General features: G+C 36.2%; 1 protein-coding gene across 1 annotated transcript in view; it reads left to right on the top strand.

Moving 5' to 3' along the window:
• The window catches only part of SNCA (synuclein alpha), a 119,441-nt gene extending 101,873 nt beyond the window's left edge, over window positions 1–17,568 (top strand). Inside the window, exons 5-6 of the mRNA XM_087434592.1 lie at window positions 14,915–14,995; window positions 17,261–17,568. Of these exons, the coding sequence (XP_087290718.1) occupies window positions 14,915–14,995; window positions 17,261–17,293 (114 nt within the window). The 3' untranslated portion in view covers window positions 17,294–17,568. The remainder of the gene's footprint in view (window positions 1–14,914; window positions 14,996–17,260) is intronic.
• The last annotated feature ends 844 nt before the right edge of the window (window positions 17,569–18,412 follow it).

Below are 18,412 nucleotides of genomic sequence, written 5' to 3'. Positions count from 1 at the left end.
GGTGCTGGCGAGAGATGATGGTTTCCAGTGTTCAGCTAGGAAGATAATTCCTGTGACCCAAGCAAAAGCCTTATCGGTTGGTCGAAAGGAGTGAAGAAAGAAACTCAAGTGACGACATTTCAAACCATTCTAAAAAATTATAGTTTCTGTGCCACATATTTAAGGGAAAAAATGAACAATTTATTTCTGACAATTTTATCATCTGTTAGAACACACTCTAATGAAAATGTCTAAACCAGAAAAATGTTCTGCGTTGAATTCATAATAAGCTATTTTTCCTTGTAACAATAAGTTAACTTAGTGTTTGCAGATTTAATAACCATGTGATAAAAAATATATTCTGTCTGGTTTTTGCCCTTGTAAATATATCATATATATATATATGCAATTCTTTTAGCCTCATTTTTTTCTGATAAAAACAGCAACAAACTTCTAAGTAGTAATAGAGATAGCTCAGATATTTAATCATATTTATGTTGTATTTTGAGAGTATTAATTTTTTGAAACAATTTTATCTTGTGTAAGCAGCTCAACTTAATATTTTAGTACGTAAGAGGTTTTTTTTTTCAAGAAGCTTGACAAATAATATTGCATAGTACAGCTAAGAGTGCGGCTCTGGTGCCAGACTAACTATTTCTGTTCACTCGTTGATAAAGTAGAGATAATAGTAGCAACTTCCTCATAGAATTATTTTTTAAGATCAAATAATGCATGTGACACTCTTGGAACAGTACCAAATACAGAGTAAGCACTAAATAAATCTTAGCTATTATTGTTACTCCATGTCACAATAAGATGGAAAATTGAGCATTTTAATAATATTTCATTTGAATGATCTTCTAAGGATACATCCATTCTCTTTCTTGATAATCTTGTAAGTAGATTCCCTTTTATCTCAGATCTGTTGAGACATGGATACAGGTTTTCAGAGGAAACTTTTTCTAAGTAACCAAAAGCAAGTAACAACCACAACTTGTATGACAAAGCTTAACAATGAAAGAATTTTCGGGGTAGAATAATTGCAACGGCTATTGAAATTGACTACTGTGGTCTGTGGGGCATTGTTCCTCAGTGCCTTCTGTCTGTCATAAATGCTAAACAAAGGTATTCCAACTTGAAGGCTCAGATCCACTTGAAGACTTTTCCTTCCAGATCTTGAAAGCCCTTCACACTTGACTGGCATCTGTTCCTGGTAGTAAGGAGACTCCTGGAACGTTAGGTTATCACATGCACCTGAATGTCCTGTGTTCTTGCTCTGGCTTTATTTAGCCTTTCCTAATCTTTACTCTTTTAGATGAAGAAGACACATCTCTATCTTGCTCTTTAAGACTCTTCTCCTGGGTTTCATATCCACTGGTCTTGAAGCTATTGTCTTCACTCTTTACTTAGAGCCCTATAAGGCCTATCTACCCTTTTGTGTATGAGCAGTTTGTTTTGCCTGAAGTATTTTCTCCCAGTCAGATATTAAGACCAGTTTCCCACCTATTTTTGAAAGCAAACACCTGGGTGTTGGCTCACTAAGATCTTGACAGCAGATTTCCTCTTTCCAGGAGCCTTTCAGCATTCCCTAAATTCCCTAAAATATAGAAGCAGACTCTCTATCTCTTTCTTTGTCAAAGCCTGCACTCTCCACTGATTCATCACCCAGTTGCTAGTTTTAACATTTGCCTCCATATGTCAATGCATTTGCAAAAATGAAATGAGTGGCTGCTTCTGAGCTCAGAACAAGAGTAGATTTTTCTCAGGTTGACCCACTTTTACTTTGATGTCTTATTCAATCACTACCCAAGGGGCTGATCTTCAAGAATCCTATCTATGCAAACTTAATCAAATTTAAATCTATATTTAAATGTATATAATAGTATTTTTTTCATTAATGGAAGAGGAGGGTTAATCTTTAAATATAATCTTTAGAAAACTGAAAATAGTTTATTTCCAGCCTTCCTGTTGTATATTAGTATTTGCAACTAGGTCTATATTCCAAGTAACGGGGAAACAACTGGCAATGTTGCTCTGCTGTGCAGTCTTATTAGGTGAGTCAGCTAATTACGTGACATTGTCATAAACATGGCAATCGGTGAGCTGCTGGTTATGCTTAGCAAGGAGAATGAGGATGTAAGATAGAATACTACTGCTTTGCTATATAATGAAAATTTCTTCTAAAAAATGATTTCACACTAATTCCTGATTTATAGACCAATTATTTTGTAATTTATGTAGAATGTATTTAAAACTGGGTTTGGGGATAATATTGATAAACAGTATCCAAAAATAACTCCAAGATAGATTTAATGTATTGACTTGACTCTTTCCTCCACTCCCAAACCTTTTAAAAACAGTCAAAAACTAGTTTTCATTTTGCCTGTTCCTTTTATCCTTCTTTCTCTCTCTGGGGGGATTGCCATGATTAAAGAAAGAGAAAGGCAAAAGGCAAGAAAATGAGTAATATGCTAATAGAATATCCAAAGTAGAGCATGAATGGCTCTAAATACATATTATTTCTATGTACCATTTAATTAAAAGTATTGTTTAATTAAAATAGATTTGCATTTTTAATCTGAAAAGGTTCCTTTGTTGGTATGAACTAGGTATAGTATAATGTCTTTACTATATGACTTATGGTATTCATCAGTTTGACTTTTCCCAAGTGATTCAGATGGTTGATGACATAGTAAGTTGCAAATTTGCTGAGACACAATCTGAGTAGGTGTACAACACAGCTGATGAGGCGAATAGGTCACTTAGCCAATAAGAAAGCCTAACAGATGACCAGGAGCCACATCTTCACTCAGCCTTATTGCTAGTTTTTGCTTGTGGTGTAAGTAATTTATGATGAAAATCACCTGCTATGGTTGCTCTTTTTAATTAGGAGATTCAAGATGGTCTCAAGAGGTAGCCCCAGATATAATCAGTGGTCCTGTGTTGTGTGTGTGTCTGTGTGTGTGGTTGGTTATACCAGAACATGCCCATTCTCATGGTTTCTCACATCATAACATTTAATTGCTACAATGCATTTAAACACTCTTTATAGCCTATAAATAATAAATATGATCATTACATTATTTTTATATTTTATTTCCAGTACATAATATTAAGACAAAATATATTGGTATTTGTGAACTACATATATTGTTTTGGTTTTAAGGATTAAATAACATTGTCCAAAGTTTTTAAAATTTTGTTCAATTTCTTTTCCTTATAATATTCCTTAGCTGCTGAAAAAAAAATTAAAATTAACCTGATTTTGAATCAGATGCCCTTGGCTCCCCACCCCAAATGACATTATTAGGACACTAAGAATTGACAACAAAAAATTGTATGTATGGAATATATCTTAACCTTACTTTTAAAAAAGATTCTCATATCTGCTTTCTTCATTTTTTAGTTTTTCTCTTAGCGAAATACACTATTGTGCTATCTACAAACATATCATATACTCTCCCTTTAAATATGGAGAGTACATGATATGCACAGTTTTGAAAAGGCTATGCTATTTTACTTGAACAGGAGTTCTGAGCTTGATTTCATATCAGAAACACTGGATTCTTTAAGTTGAGTGCTAAGCAGAACCTTTTTATCTCTCTTAAGTTGGAGTTCTTTGTTTAGTTTCTTCCTTTATCTCTAAGGTTACTGTCTCTCTCCTCCATCCCCAACAGTTTGAGGTGTTGAGTTATTTGGGGTTGATTAACATTGTTCCACAATGCAGTAAAATCATGGTTCCCCTGCAAAATATCTTGCAATGTAAAAGCAGTGGGGAAAAGAGTGCTTCTGCTGCTTTGAATGTTTAAGGCATAGCCGTCAGGTAGTGGATGAAGCCTTGTTACTATAAAGATCATCATGTATTGCTTCTCAGAGTGTTTAGAACACCCTGACCATTTACCGACAATCTTTCATAGCCTTCAAAGTGGAAGACTTAAAAAAATTTTTTTTTATGTGTTCACATTGACGGCAACTACATTGCTATACTCTGTACCAAATGATGGCACAGAATTTACAGTTGGTGATGTCAGGTAGTGATTTCCAAGAAGCATATCAGACATTCACAGTGCCCTAGAAACCTGCATTTTTAACAAGGACCCCAGGGGAGTAGGGATCTGCCACACATTTTGAATCATGAAGCCTCCTGGTAATTCCCATTTGAGTCTGGGTCTTGGGACCAGAATGGTGACAGCCATGGAGGCCAGGAAAATGTAAGGGTATGTGGACCACACAGATGGTTTTATTTTAGCTACCCTTGCCTTATGTCCCTTTCTTTGTACAGAGCCTGTACGCCAACTTCCCCAGGTTTGGGATTGTTAACCAGAGACAGGAAAATGAACCCCCAGGGTAAGGGAGCCTGACATGACAGAGAGAGGGCTGAGTTTGCTGCCAAGAAACTGAGGCATTAGAAATCAGGGAGAAGTTTGTGCTGGGGAGAACTGCAGGATCACCAGCATGGTAGCAAATCTAACAGTTATTTGGAAGTTGAATTACCTGCCTGTGCAATGGCCTGTGTTGACAATGGCATTATCTTTCCAGGCCAGAGCAAGGCAAAGGTAGATGAAAGAATCATAAAGACTTTCATGGTATAAGAATGAGGAAAACGATGGTCAGAGAGGGAAGGAGGAATGGAAAGAAACATTCTTGATCTGACATCTTGGGAGGAAGCAGTCCACCTCAATGTTGGCTACTTCTCTTCCCAGTCAATTTGATTTTGGGGTCTCCAGCTTTTGCACAGGACCAAATGTCAGGTGAAATATGCACTCAAGTTTCAACATCTTGTAATTTGGCAGCAGTGTCAGGGGTCAAAAGTACCTAATAAGGTCTTTTCCATGAATCTCACTTCTGCAAAAGCACCAGAGTAAAACAATAACTGTCCGTGAATGTCAAAAGACCTAAAAATGCCCGTGGTTAAAGATCTGATGAGAGTTCATTATAATGGAATTGATAAGGAAATTTGGTTATTTCTGTGATATACAACATTATAAGATAACAACTGGAATATATGACTAAAAACATTATAGCAGGACATATCAGATTTTTAGAAATTTCATACAATTTCTAGAACACATATTAATAATATGCATGAATATATATCTATATAACCTAAGAAGGTTTATCATCACTTATTTGACAATGTTTTCCATGTAATTTAACATACCAAATAAACCCAATTAGTTTAACATTTCTCCTTTACAAAGTGAGAGAAAAATTCTTTGAGATTTTCCAGAGGCCTTCTGGAAAATCTTAAAGTTGATTGAGGTCAAAAAGACTCCATTTAGAATTTGATTTTAAGAAAATGTCAAAAGGTTTGAACATTTGATTAATTAGGATCACAGATCATTATGAAATACTGCTTAATTACTTATTTAACCAGAGTGACCAAAGAAGATGTTAAAAGCAAATGCAAAAGGTTACATAGTTGTGAACAACACTTAGCTTTTTTAATATTGAGAGGACTGGGTCTTCTTAAGTAATCAAAGACCTGAAACAGACAATGTGAAGCACAGTAAGTTATTTTTTGGTAAGACACAAAATCTTTGCTGTCCAGGCAGATTACTTAAAAAGTAAAGAAAAACCTTTGTTTACAATTTCTTATTAAGAGTACACCAATAATCTAAGAAAACTTTGTTCTTTTAACAGAGAGAAAACCAAATTCTAACTTTGTACCATTGTACTTTTGATATTAACTCATTTTTTTAAAACTTAAATCCATTCCAATCTCAGCCAGTTTGACCACACATAAAATTCCTTTCCCAGGATTTCTTTTCCACAAACCTTGTACAACTCTTTTTATCCATTCAGACTTTTTCCTCTTTCTCCTTCTGGAACAATTAATCATTTTACTTTCCATATCTACTTTTCATGCACAGTTGTTTATTTTCACTGTTATTATTTCTAAGTATTTTTAATAACATGTTGATTAGAATTCTTAACCCTTAGAATCTTTAATGCCTAGTAAAAACTAAGTAATTGTGGACTGTTACACTAGCATTCTGTGGACTGGCAAATTTATAAATACATTTAATAATTTCTAGAAGCATCTTCTTCATAATAAATTTTTCAATGTGGCACAAAGCGTGTTTACTAATAGACTCAAATGTCTTTAGTTCCTCTGTAAAAGGAAGCCCAAAGTGGATAAACCTATGATCAGTAATTAATGTTGCAGCATTTTATCTTATTTGAAAATTATCTAGATATTCAATGAATATCCATTATTTAACTTGTCTCAGTATAACTTTAAAGGTTTCAAGTTACCAAAAAGATTTTGGAAACTATTTAAGTGGACATAAGGTAAAGCATAGTTATTGTTGAAAAGACGATTTGTAAACTTTTATCTCACTTACATCTATTTAATTTTTGTTGTTCTTAACAATTATGGTTAGATTAGTCATGAAAATTTCATGGAACATTAAATAGGTAACCATCATCTGAAGTTATCTTTCTTGCTGACAAATTCTATAACAGAGACAACATGAACTTATTTGACTTGTAGGTAGAATAAGAGTATTATAATTGATGCTGATAACTCTAAAGACACACCTGTTTTAATTAAACCAACAAACTTAAGCTAGCATTTATTTACCAAACATTATCCTAGATCATGTGAACTTGAAAAACATTTGGGTTTTTATATTTCTGAGAGCATTCTTGATTTATATAATTGCTTGTTTGTCTTTAAGCCAATTAAATAGAGCTCTTTACAAGTTAATTTTGGCAATACTATCCAGCAGTAGAAAAAAAAATCACACATTTATAACATACATAGACATACATAAACATATAGACTGATACAAATAGAGATCTTATAGCTTTTGTTTCAAAATTTTAGCTATGAGACAGGTACAATAATGCAAAACTCACTAGTTTATAAAGGAACAGTTAGATCCAAATTGTATTCCTGGCGGGTGAAATAAGTTAAAGTTACCTGCTCAGATAGCTAAAGCTTTTTACTAATATTTGTGAAAGAGACAGAGTGCGTTTGTGGAGTGCAACCCACATTTCTGTCCAGCTATATCTAGCCACAAATGAGGTGCAACCCATATTTCTGTCCAGCCATATTTTTGGGGCCCCTAACCTGAGGGTTGCCAAACCAAGTTCTCAGGACAGGAGACAAGCAAGAAGGCAATAGCTGTCTTTGGGAGAGAAAGTATCGTCAAGCAATAGGTATCTGAAAGCAAATTCACAAGTCAGAGTTCAAAGATCTAATTCTTACAAATGTTTTTTGCCTGCCAATCTGAATTTGGAAAGGACAGGAAAATGTGAAATTTTACCTTTCTCTCCTGACCAGGCACCACATATAGAGATCTGGGAGAGCTGACTTTTTTTTTTTGGTGAGGAAGATTAGCCCTGAGCTAACATCTGTTGCCCGTCTTCTTTTTGCTGAGGAAGACTGGCTCTGAGCTAACATCTGTGCCCATCTTCCTCTATTTTGCACGTGGGACACCTGCCACAGCATAGCTTGATAAGTGGTGGGTAGGTCCCGGCCCAGGATCCGAACCCGCAAACCCTGGGCCGCCGAAGTGGAGCGCGCAAACTTAACCACTATGCCGCTGGACTGGCCCCTGAGAGAGCTGACTTTTGTAAGAATCCTCACCCTTTGCTGGCGTCTGCTATTCTCCCAGGATCTCTTCCGCAGGCTCTGGAGTGAGTGGAATGTCCCAGTGGGTCTCATCCTGGTCACCAGAAACTGTAGAGGAGGAAAACTAATTTTCCCTCTACTCTTTATGGTGAGCGCTTGGTTGAGACCCCTTTCTCTCTAAGGCACCTGGTAAATTGATAAGCTTATCCAGGTTAAAAGTTTTCCACTGTGGCCACTGTAATTTAAAGTTATATTTGGTAAGATTAACCTGCTTGTTCAGCCTTAAAACAAGATTTTATCCACCTGGTGCCTCACACTGGCCCCAGTCCAGCTTAAGTCGGACCCAGTCTGACCCCAGACCAACTCCAGTTTTTAAGTCAGACCCAGTCCAGCTCTGGCTGGTTTCCAGGCCCCATCTAGAAAAAGCAATGCTCAAAGTCTGAAAGCTCATAATGCAAAAAACTGCAGAGCTAGGATCTGAAAGGAACTTACCCGTGACCTCCAGAGACAGCAAGGAAGCAGCAAGTTCAAGGGGCTCAACAGGCACCTGGTTGCTCATTGCTCCTGAGGGGGGCTGTCGTGGGTCTCTTGCAGTCCCCTCTTCTGACACCAGAACTGTTAAAAGATAAACTGAAGCATATTAGAAATTTTAAGAGTTTGTCTGAGCAAAAGTTGATTGGAATCAGGTGGCATCCCATCTAGCAGATAGAAAAGAGCTCAGAGGAGCCGTACACAGACTTTCATAGGCAGAAGGGAGTGGGAACAAGGAGTTTATCCTGGCAAAAAGCTGGCTGGTTATTGCAAGCTCACTTTCCTTTGGGGGACAGCAGAGCTCTGTCAGGCAGATGACCTCACTAGTGCTGATCAGGCGATTCCTGATTGTCTGGTTTAGGAATCCATTTCTGGGAGAGCAGAAACTGCAATTATGTCTCAGTTTGGTGACATGTGGTTTAGCATAAGCAACTCCATTTTGGGCCTGTTTTCTTGTTTTTTAAACATATCTATGTATAGTATGGCTTAAAATATGAAATAAAATGCAATAGTATGTATATAGTTGTATTCATAAAGATAAGTATGCTAACCAAAAGTTATACAACAATGTGAAACATTAGTGTCAAATCTAAATACAAGCAAAGTTAATGAAATTTGATTACCTTTTGAATCAGAGTTTGATCAAGGAAACAGACTCTACCTGGTTTCGCAAATATGAAGGTTTTTAATACAGGGAATTACCCCTTACACGGCCAATAGAAAGGCTGTGGGAGGTCCTGAGAGTCGGGGAAGCTACACCACCTTGCTCACAATGCAACAGCAAGTTGGGTGGCTCTCAAGCCCCTGCCCTCAAGCACGCTGAGTGATCGGCCATGACTCTCTCCCACGCTGCTATTGCTTCCCAGTACCCCTCAGCTACCTTCCTTTTCCCTCGCTTTCACTTTCCTAGAATTGCACTTCCCAATGAAGTATTCGCAGTGAAGCGTCATCTCGTGATCTGTTTTGTAGAGAAGTTTAGCTAAGGCAAGCATCAGTTGGTAATTGGTTACGTATCAGCTGTTTGACATAATAGGTTCATTTAAAAAGAACTAGAGTTTGTTTTTTAGGGTGAGAGAGGTCAGTCACAGCCATTTCTGCTCCCTACAGCTTCTAAGTCCGTACCCTTCCTTATTGGCAATGGAGGGCCATTTCACTGTAATATTTTTGATAACTGTTTTTCTTTCTATGGGTCATATGCAGACATAAGATACTAAACTTACTCTATTTCCTTGTTCTTAAAACAATCCCACTTAAGAAAGGAAAGCAGAGCTATTCTGGAGATAGGGCTGATGAGAGAAAAACAGTCTTCTTACTCTATATACTCTGTAGAACCTTGCACACAAGTTCTCTTCCTAAACATGCAAACATATACTATAATCCAGACATTTTTCTCATGTATATTATTACCCTAACATATTCTGGCTTGATATATTATCATAATGAAAATTTGGGAACAAAATGTGTTTTTTCAAAGGTGTTCAACATTTGTTTATTGGTATTTTTTTCTTTGTGGTAAAATGAATAGAAGCTGAATTTTATATTTTCAATTATGTTTTGAAAACAAGTCCTTAATATCCGTAACATACAATATTTTAATGTTCTTTTTTGTAATATACAAAGCATAATTAGGCACAGTTCTAAATTGGAGTTGAAATTGAAATTTATTAAGAGATCTTTCTAGAAAACACTCAATGATTTTAGAGATAGGTTTATAAAATGGTAAATATACAGGTATAGGGATAAAATTATATCTGGTGATTATCTAAAGTGTTTGATTGTGATTTCTATCCTAGAATAGCTGCCAAATATTTTAGTATGCTTAAAAATCTATTAATATAATAGAGCTGACAAATTTAGATCACCTAATCATATTCAGAAAAACATTAGAGAATAACTATTGAAATAAGCATATGCACTTCTAAAAATCTGTGAAAAATTAGACATATACACCCAACAATCAAGTAATAGACTCTTGCTGCTTCTATACTCCACCCGTTTCTTCCCACTCAAACCTGGATCATTTCAAAGCAAATACCTAGATAGCTTATTTGATCTGTAAACATTTGATTATTTAATTTCTAAAAGTTAAGGATTCTTTAAGCAAAACTCCAATATATTATCACACTCAAAGAATAAACATAACTCTTTATTAAATATCCAGTCAGTGTTCACATTTCCCCAACTGTCTCATATTTGCTTATATCAGGATCCAAATAAGCATAAAATAATGTTCTTAAGTTGCAATTTTCCGGTGCTCTCTTGAGTCTACTTTGATCTACAGGTTTCCCGAAACTTGTGTTTTCCTTGCAATTGACTTGTTGAAGTAGTTGTGCTGTTTGTCCTGTGTTGTTCCCCACAGTCAGGAATTTGCTGATTGTGTCTAATGATGTGAACATGTTCTTCAGCCCCTTATATTTGCTGGTAAATTATCAGATCTAGTGATAGTTAGATGTGAATCAAATTCAGATGTTTGGCAAGGACATCTTATAGGTGGTGATGTGTGCTTCCATCTGGGGCACATGATATGTGGTTGTATCTCTTCATGTCATGTTAGCAGCTGTTGATGATCATTGCCCAGATTCCTCGTAAAAAGGTGATAGTCTACCTTTCCTTCCTTAGCTAGATTACATCTATAAAGGAAAACTTACACTCATCAACTATTGGTTTACCCTAAGATGCAGTTTGTACAGGAAAGGCAAGATACATGCTTCATGGTTTTCCTAGGGTTACGTTTCTCCTGGTCAGTTCTGGTTCTAATTTCTTCCATAAAATAATCCATCTCCTACCCATGCTGTGCCTTTCTCATCTTGCAGTGTCTTATCCTGACCACTGTGTAGCAAACGTTAGTGGAGATTTAGGGACAACAGTTATGTGAGGGGCAGAGAGGGATGGTGAAATTATATTGCAGCACAGGACTGGATAAAATAGGAAACTGAATATCAGTTATCCCTGTTCTTAAAGGATTTTGGCTACTTGTGTTCCGGGAATCATCATGAGACTAGGTCTACCTTTAACACTGCCACTTCATCCGCAATAGTTCTTGACCCTCACTAGTTCCTCTAGTCCTGCCCTCGGAGTGGGTTTTTCTGCGCACAGGTGATAGGTGAGTGTTTTCATAAAGATAATTCTCACCTGTGCTTTAACTAATATTGTTTGTTTTCCTTCTAGGTAAACTTTTGTAATATAAAAGATGTAATGGCCCCATAGAGCTTGTAATGTTTGTGAATAAACTTTTTTGATGGGTTTCAGCAATCACATTATGAGAATTTTGTTTTCCAACAATAGACTCTTAACTGTGTCTTAAAGGAATAGACTGGGCATAGTCAGGAACATGATAGAATGTCCTATTTCTGAGTTACATAAATCTATAAGTAATTCAATTAAAGAAAACGTTTTGAATGCCAAAACTCTTGGAGAAGCTCAGGATGGTGGTTAAGAGCACAGTCAGGAGTCACCTCTGTCAATTTGACTGAGTAAATTACTCCTCTAAAGACCAAGTTTCCTCATTAAGATGTGGCTAAGGACAGTCTGCCTCATAGGAGTTCTGAGAGCTGTCTCCACTTCATGTAACGAAATACAGGTATTTAAGATCTTTAAAGTTATAATGATAATTTATTAATATTAATGCATTTTTATTTTAATGAAATCAATACTTGCATTCTGCAGAGAACAACAGTGAAAAAACCCAGCAGTCAGACTTGTGAAAGCAGTATATATTTATTCCTTTAGTGGGTCCAGGCCTGTTCTTGTGACATGTTGATAGTTATTGAACATCCTAGTGTTTATCTTTGATTTTTCATCCTCCATCTTATTTCATTTTTTCCCTCTTTCTTCCATTTATCTGTCTTTATTCTTTTAGCTTACTTATTTGATCTCTCTTTTAATATTGTATTTGCATTTCCTCTATGGTTTCCCAAACCCTTGCCCACAATTAAGCCAATTTTATAATTCTTTTAAACTTTTTTTTTTTTGTGAGGAAGATCAGCTGTGAGCTAACATCCATGCTAATCTTCCTCTTTTTGCTGAGGAAGACCGACTCTGAGCTAACATCTATTGCCAATCCTCCTCCTTTATATTTTCTTTTTTTTTCCCCAAAGCCCCCCAGTAGATAGTTGTACGTCATAGTTGCACATCCTTCTAGTTGCTGTATGTGGGACGCGGCCTCAGCATGGCCAGAGAAAGCTGTGTTGGTGGGCACCTGGGATCCGAACCCAGGCCGCCAGCAGCGGAGCGCGCACACTTAACTGCTAAGCCACGGGGCCGGCCCTCTTTTAAACTTTTGATTAATATAATTTCTCAAGGACTGGCCCAGCGGTGTAGTAGTTAAGTTAGCGCTCTGCTTCAGCAGCCTGGGGTTCACAGATCTGGATCCCGGGCGCGGACCTACGCACCGCTTATCAAGCCATGCTATGGCAGGCATCCCACATATAAAGTAGAGGAAGATGGGCACAGACGTTAGCCTAGGGCCAATCTTCCTCAGCAAAAAGAGGAAGATTGGCAACAGATGTTAGCTCAGGGCTAATCCTCCTCACCAAAAAAAAAAGATAATTTCTCAAGAACATATAAAATATAGTGGTTATATAAGTGAGTGCAATTTTTATGCCCTGTATTTAGTTCAAAATAAGTGGTACATATTTTACTTTATAAACTGTAGATATTCAAAGTGCAATTTTAAGGAGTAGGTAAATGCATGCTCAGAAATGCATATACTTTTTCTTTTTTTTTTTTGCTAAGGAAGATTCGCCCTGAGCTAACATCTGTTGCCAATCTCCCTCTTTTTGCTTGAGAAAGAGTCACCCTGAGCTAACATCTGTGCCAGTCTTCCTCTACTTTGTATGTGGGTTGCTGCCACAGCATGGCTGCCAACAAGTGGTGTAGGTCTGCACCTGGGAACTGAACCCAGGCTGCCGAAGTGGAGCGTGACGAACTTAACCACTAAGCCATGGGGCTGGCCTCGCATATACTTTTTAAAATAAGCAGTTATTATATACTTGCAACCTGAGTGAACTAATATTTAAAATTAACAGAGATGGATTTCACCCGATCCCAATATATGATCAGTCTAGCCAATGAATTCACAAGCAATACCCAACATTACTTGGCTGAACTTTGAAGATGCACACAGACACATCCAACTACACACACAAACACGCACACATCTAGTAACATTTACCAGTACAGTCTTAGTTGTGCAGTTGCACCTCATTTATGATACTCAGACAACAAGTCAGTTCTGCCATATTTATTTGTTCAGGCTATATAAAATCTTCTAAGAAATTAGGTTAGAAAAAGGTCTGCTTGTCAGTTCAACAGGAAATTTACTTTATTTTCCTCATACTTAACTATCACTAAAAGTCATCTAAATACTAATAGAAAATTAATGATGTCATTGACTCCCCTCCCTCAGTTAAAAGAGGTATTGCTGTTGTATTTTATTTGTCAGGCTACTTGATACTAAGAGAAAGCTTAAGAAATTTGTCCAACATCACAAAATTTCTAGAATCTGGAGAAGCCAGGATTTGAACTCAAGTCTTGTGATGCTATAAGCCCTCATGTCTAACCATCACGCAACAGAACTTCTATTCTTGACTTGTACTAAGAGATGAAACACTCTGAAAACAATATCTTTATGTTTAGAAGTAAGGTATTAGGGGGATGGTTTATATTTTACTTTATTTATGTATAACTTGGACTTTGTTTATAAAAAGGGAGTTGGGCAGAAGAAGATGATCTATAAACTTCTCTGCCCAGCTAATGTAAGCATGAGCTTTAGTTTGACTTTTTCTCACAGTCAACCATTTCCTTGTCCCTCTGCCTACCTGTCAGTCACTTTCATGATGAAGACATGAGGAGCTATTATTTACATCATGCAAATTTCTAAACATAAGCTATGTTGGCTGAGGCCCTGATCTCTTTATAGGCTCACATTGCCTCTCTGCTCTTTCAATTTTCAATGAACCTTAACTTTTCCTAACTACTTTGCTGGAATAACTTCAAAGCAACACAAGGTATTTGATGAAGAATACTAATAAAACCATGACGATTTCAGGTTGAGTTTTGTGGTATCCTATTTCTAAGGAGAGATACCTGGAAAATTGTCTGACCATATATTTGATTTTCTTCTTCCAAATATATATAGTTTCAATCTTGAAATTTGAGAAAATATTTCTTTGCCATCATTTAAAAATAAATTATAAAATGTGTGCTTTTACATTGTAAATCATTATATAAGTTAAAAACTTACAAAAAAGTAAAAACATGTATAACTACCCAACAAAAAGTACTTTTAATATTTTGTTGTGTTTTCTTCCAATCTTTTTACTTTTGCATCTGAATTCTACATCGGTTGTGTCCATAATATATGTAACACTTTACATTCTGCTAAACATTCTATCATAAATAGATTCTCATTTTTTTATATAATCTTATGTCATAGTAATATATGTCTTCATAATAATCTATTAAGTAGAATGATAATTTTCTAAACTCTTCATCTTCCACTGAACAATTTAGGTTAACAATTTTACTCCTGTCATTGATCCTGTGAAAAACATCTTTGAACTATAACTTTGGCCTATTTTCTGGATAGTGAATTACTTGGGCAAAAAATTTGTACATTTTTAGGGTTAATAACACATGCCATCACAATGATTTTCCAAACGCATTGTATAGTTTAGAATGCCAGCAGTAATATTGGGAGTGCCATTTTTACAACATCTCTGCCGGTATTTTATATAAGATGTTTTCAAAATATGTTTGATTTAAAAAAATGAGAAATGACACCTCATCATATTATTTTTATGCTTCCCATTTAAATATTAGAGTGAAGAAGGAGCCCCACAGGAAGGAATTCTGGAAGATATGCCCGTGGATCCTGACAATGAGGCTTATGAAATGCCCGAGGTAAAAGTTTATGTACACAAAACTCTGAAAATAAAGTTTAGGACTTCAAGTTGGGTCTTTCTAAGAAGAGTACCAAAAATCTGTTGCTGTAGATTTCGCTTATGCTTGTCCTTGGTGACAATGATTTACTCTCTAGATGCACAAGTTGGCCAAAGCCAGGACATGTATTGTGTGGACCACTTGCAAGCTAATAATGGTTTTTACATTTGTTAAGGGTTGTAGAAAAAAAAAGAAAGAAAGAAAGAAAAAATGCAGCAGCAGCAACAGAGACCATAAGTGGCCCACACAGCCTAAAATATTCACTATCTGGCCCTTTACAGAAAAAGTTTGCTGATCCCTGCAGAGAGAATTATTTCATTACAAACTTTACATTCTGAAATAAATTCCCAAATGGAAGATTGGAGAAATCAACTGAATGCCAAAAGAAAGTAATTATTATTTGCCATACATTTCCAGTGGGATGTTTGCGTAGTAAAATAAATGTTACAAAAATTATACAGTAGAAAGATGATAAATGCTTGGTTTGCAACAATTGATGTATTTCAGTCTAGTGTTTTAAGCAGCATAATTTGATAATTTCATTTTAATTTGAAAATAAAAGTTTCTTTAATGGAAAATATATCACAAAGGAAATTAGAAAATGCTTCTAAATGAATGAAACTGACTCAAGACATAATAGAAAATCTGAATAGACCTATAACAAAGAGACTAAATTATTGTTTAAAAAACCTACCCACAAAGAAAATCATAGGACCAGATAGCTTCACTGGTGAATTCTACCAAACACTTAGAGAATAATTAATACCTATTAATTGTAATTAATACCAATTAATTCCTCTCCCAAAAATAGGAGAGGAGGAAGCACTCCCCAACTAATTCTTTGAGGACGATATTACCCTGATACCAAAACCAGACAAGCAAAGAAAACGTATTATTGCTTCATTAAAAATTAAAGTGTATCATAGTTAATGTATTATTCTTCATGGCATCATTAAAAGGCAAATTGATAATAATCTCATTTATTGAAATTGAAATTGAAATTAAATTGTTTCATTGCCTAATTAGATTTTACCAATATTTTGGGGTCGTTTTATGCATGGCACAATGTTAAACACTATAGAAAATACAAAAAGAGTAATGACAGTACCAGGACATAAGGAGTTTACACTTTAGTAGGTTTGATAAAAACAAATATAAGTTTATTCCTTCATTTGTTCATCATGATTCCTTTAACAAACATTATTGACTGTCCTCTATGCCCCACACAAAAGGGGCAAAAGTATGCAAGATATAAAAGGTATAATATTTTACAGGATCTGTTTAGATCAATGATGAGAAGTTGCATAGAAGACATGGTGTTGATCTGAGTGGGAGGGGATGGGAGTTATGATAGGCCAACCTGGGGGAGGACATTCTAGCACAAGGCAACATCAGAGGCGAACGCATGCACGTCTGAGAATGCATAAGGAGATGTCTGAGGAACAGTGAGTAATTCAGTAGGATTCAAGCTTGGGGAACAGAGAGAGGAGTGACAGATTAAGGCTGCAGAGAGGGGTCAAAGACAAATTGTAGAGTACCAGAACAACCTTGCCATTTAAGTTTGTAATTTATTCACAAAGCAACTTGAGTTATTGAAGTATGTTTGTTTGTTTTTAAGCAGGATCCTGATATTATTCTAGTTGTTCTTTAGCAGGACTAATCTGACCACTTTAGTTAAGGCCATTAATATTTTTATTGTAGATGTTATCCATATATTGTACGAGGGTGGGCTTTGGAATAGAAGTAATAATTGAAGCCATGAATGAAGAAGAAATTTCCACGGGGAGAGTGAAAAGAGAGAAAATGTAACTTGCCTTTAAGTGTCTTCATTTTCTTCTAAGAATTAGAGCATCTTAGCCCTGGAAGAGGCTTTTTAGGCCACTTGATCTGGCTCTCACAATGTACAGTTGAGGGAACTGAGAGCAAGATAGAGCAACTAATCTGTCCTACAGGACAAGATCATATGATTGTTAACTGCGTATCTGGAAGGAGAATTCGGTCACCCTAACTCTGACCACCAGCATGATTCAGTTTTATATTTGACAGGAAGACAAAACTATTAAAAATAAAATTATATTGTGTGTAGCAGGATAGTCCCAGAACCATTATGAGTATAACCTTTACTCAAAGTGGTGAGCCATGTCCTGTCTCATTTGGCTTAAATCCTTGACTACTGATGACTTGCACTAACACTGCATGTTGTCTTTCTGATTTTCCTAATATTAGGAAGGGTATCAAGACTATGAACCTGAAGCCTGAGAAATATCTTTGCTCCCAGTTCCTTGAGACCTGCTGACAGATGTTCCATCCTGTACAAGTGCTCAGTTCCAACGTGCCCAGTCATGATATGTTCCCAAAGTTTTTACAGTGTATTTTGAACTCTTCCTTCTGCAGTGATTAAAGTATCTGTACCTGCCCCCACTCAGCGTTTCGGTGCTTCCCTCCCATGGAAGTGAGTATATGGTAGCAGGGTCCTTGTGTGCTGTGTGGATATTGTGGCTTCAAATCTAAAATATTAAAATAAATTTAAAACACCTAAGTGACTACCACTTATTTCTAAATCTTCACTATTTTTTTGTTGCTGTTGTTGAGAAATTGTGATTTACTATCATATATGAGATTTTTAGGTGTCTTTTAATGATTCTAAGAGTAATGATGTGTTGTGAAATTTATTAATATATACAGTACTTAAAAACATGAGCATGAAACTATGCACCTATAAATATTAACCATGAAATTTTACTGTTTTGTGATGTGTTTTATTAACTTGTATTTATATATAAATGGTGAAAATTAAAATGTTATCTCATTACAAAAATCCTATTTTTTATCCCATCTCACTTTAATAATAAAATCATGTTTATAAGCAACATGAAATGAGAACTGACACAATTAACTTAAGTATAGAGTTCTTGACAGCCATTTGAAAGAGGAGGAATTTTAGAGGAGTTAAACAGGTGAGATGGAACGTTAACCCTTTATTCTGGGAATTCCCTGAAGCAACACTGCCCAAAGTATGTTCTGATGGGCATGGTGCCTTTAGAGGTTATACTGAAAAAGTGGGTCCCATGAGGGGCTGGTGCAGTGGTGTAGTGGTTAAGTTTGTGTGCTCTGCTTTGGTGGCCAGGAGTTTGCAGGTTCGGATCCTGAGCACACACCTACACACCACATATCAAGCCATGCTGTGGCAGGCGTCCCATATAAAGTAGGGGAAGACAGGCACTGGGGTTAGCCCAGGACCAGTCTCCCTCAGGAAAAAGAGGAGGATTGGCAATGGATGTTAGGTCAGGGCTAATCTTCCTCACCCAAAAAAAAAAGAAAAAGTGGATTCCATGGAATGCTGAGTGTAAAAAATGATTTGGACTACATCCCCTTTGG

The sequence above is a fragment of the Ceratotherium simum genome, chromosome 8, assembly GCF_057802395.1.
Source record: "Ceratotherium simum simum isolate JZ-2026a chromosome 8, ASM5780239v1, whole genome shotgun sequence".
Classification (NCBI taxonomy): Eukaryota; Metazoa; Chordata; class Mammalia; order Perissodactyla; family Rhinocerotidae; genus Ceratotherium; species Ceratotherium simum.
The sequence above is the reverse complement of the archived record's forward strand: the minus strand, read 5'-3'. Positions and strand labels throughout refer to the sequence as shown.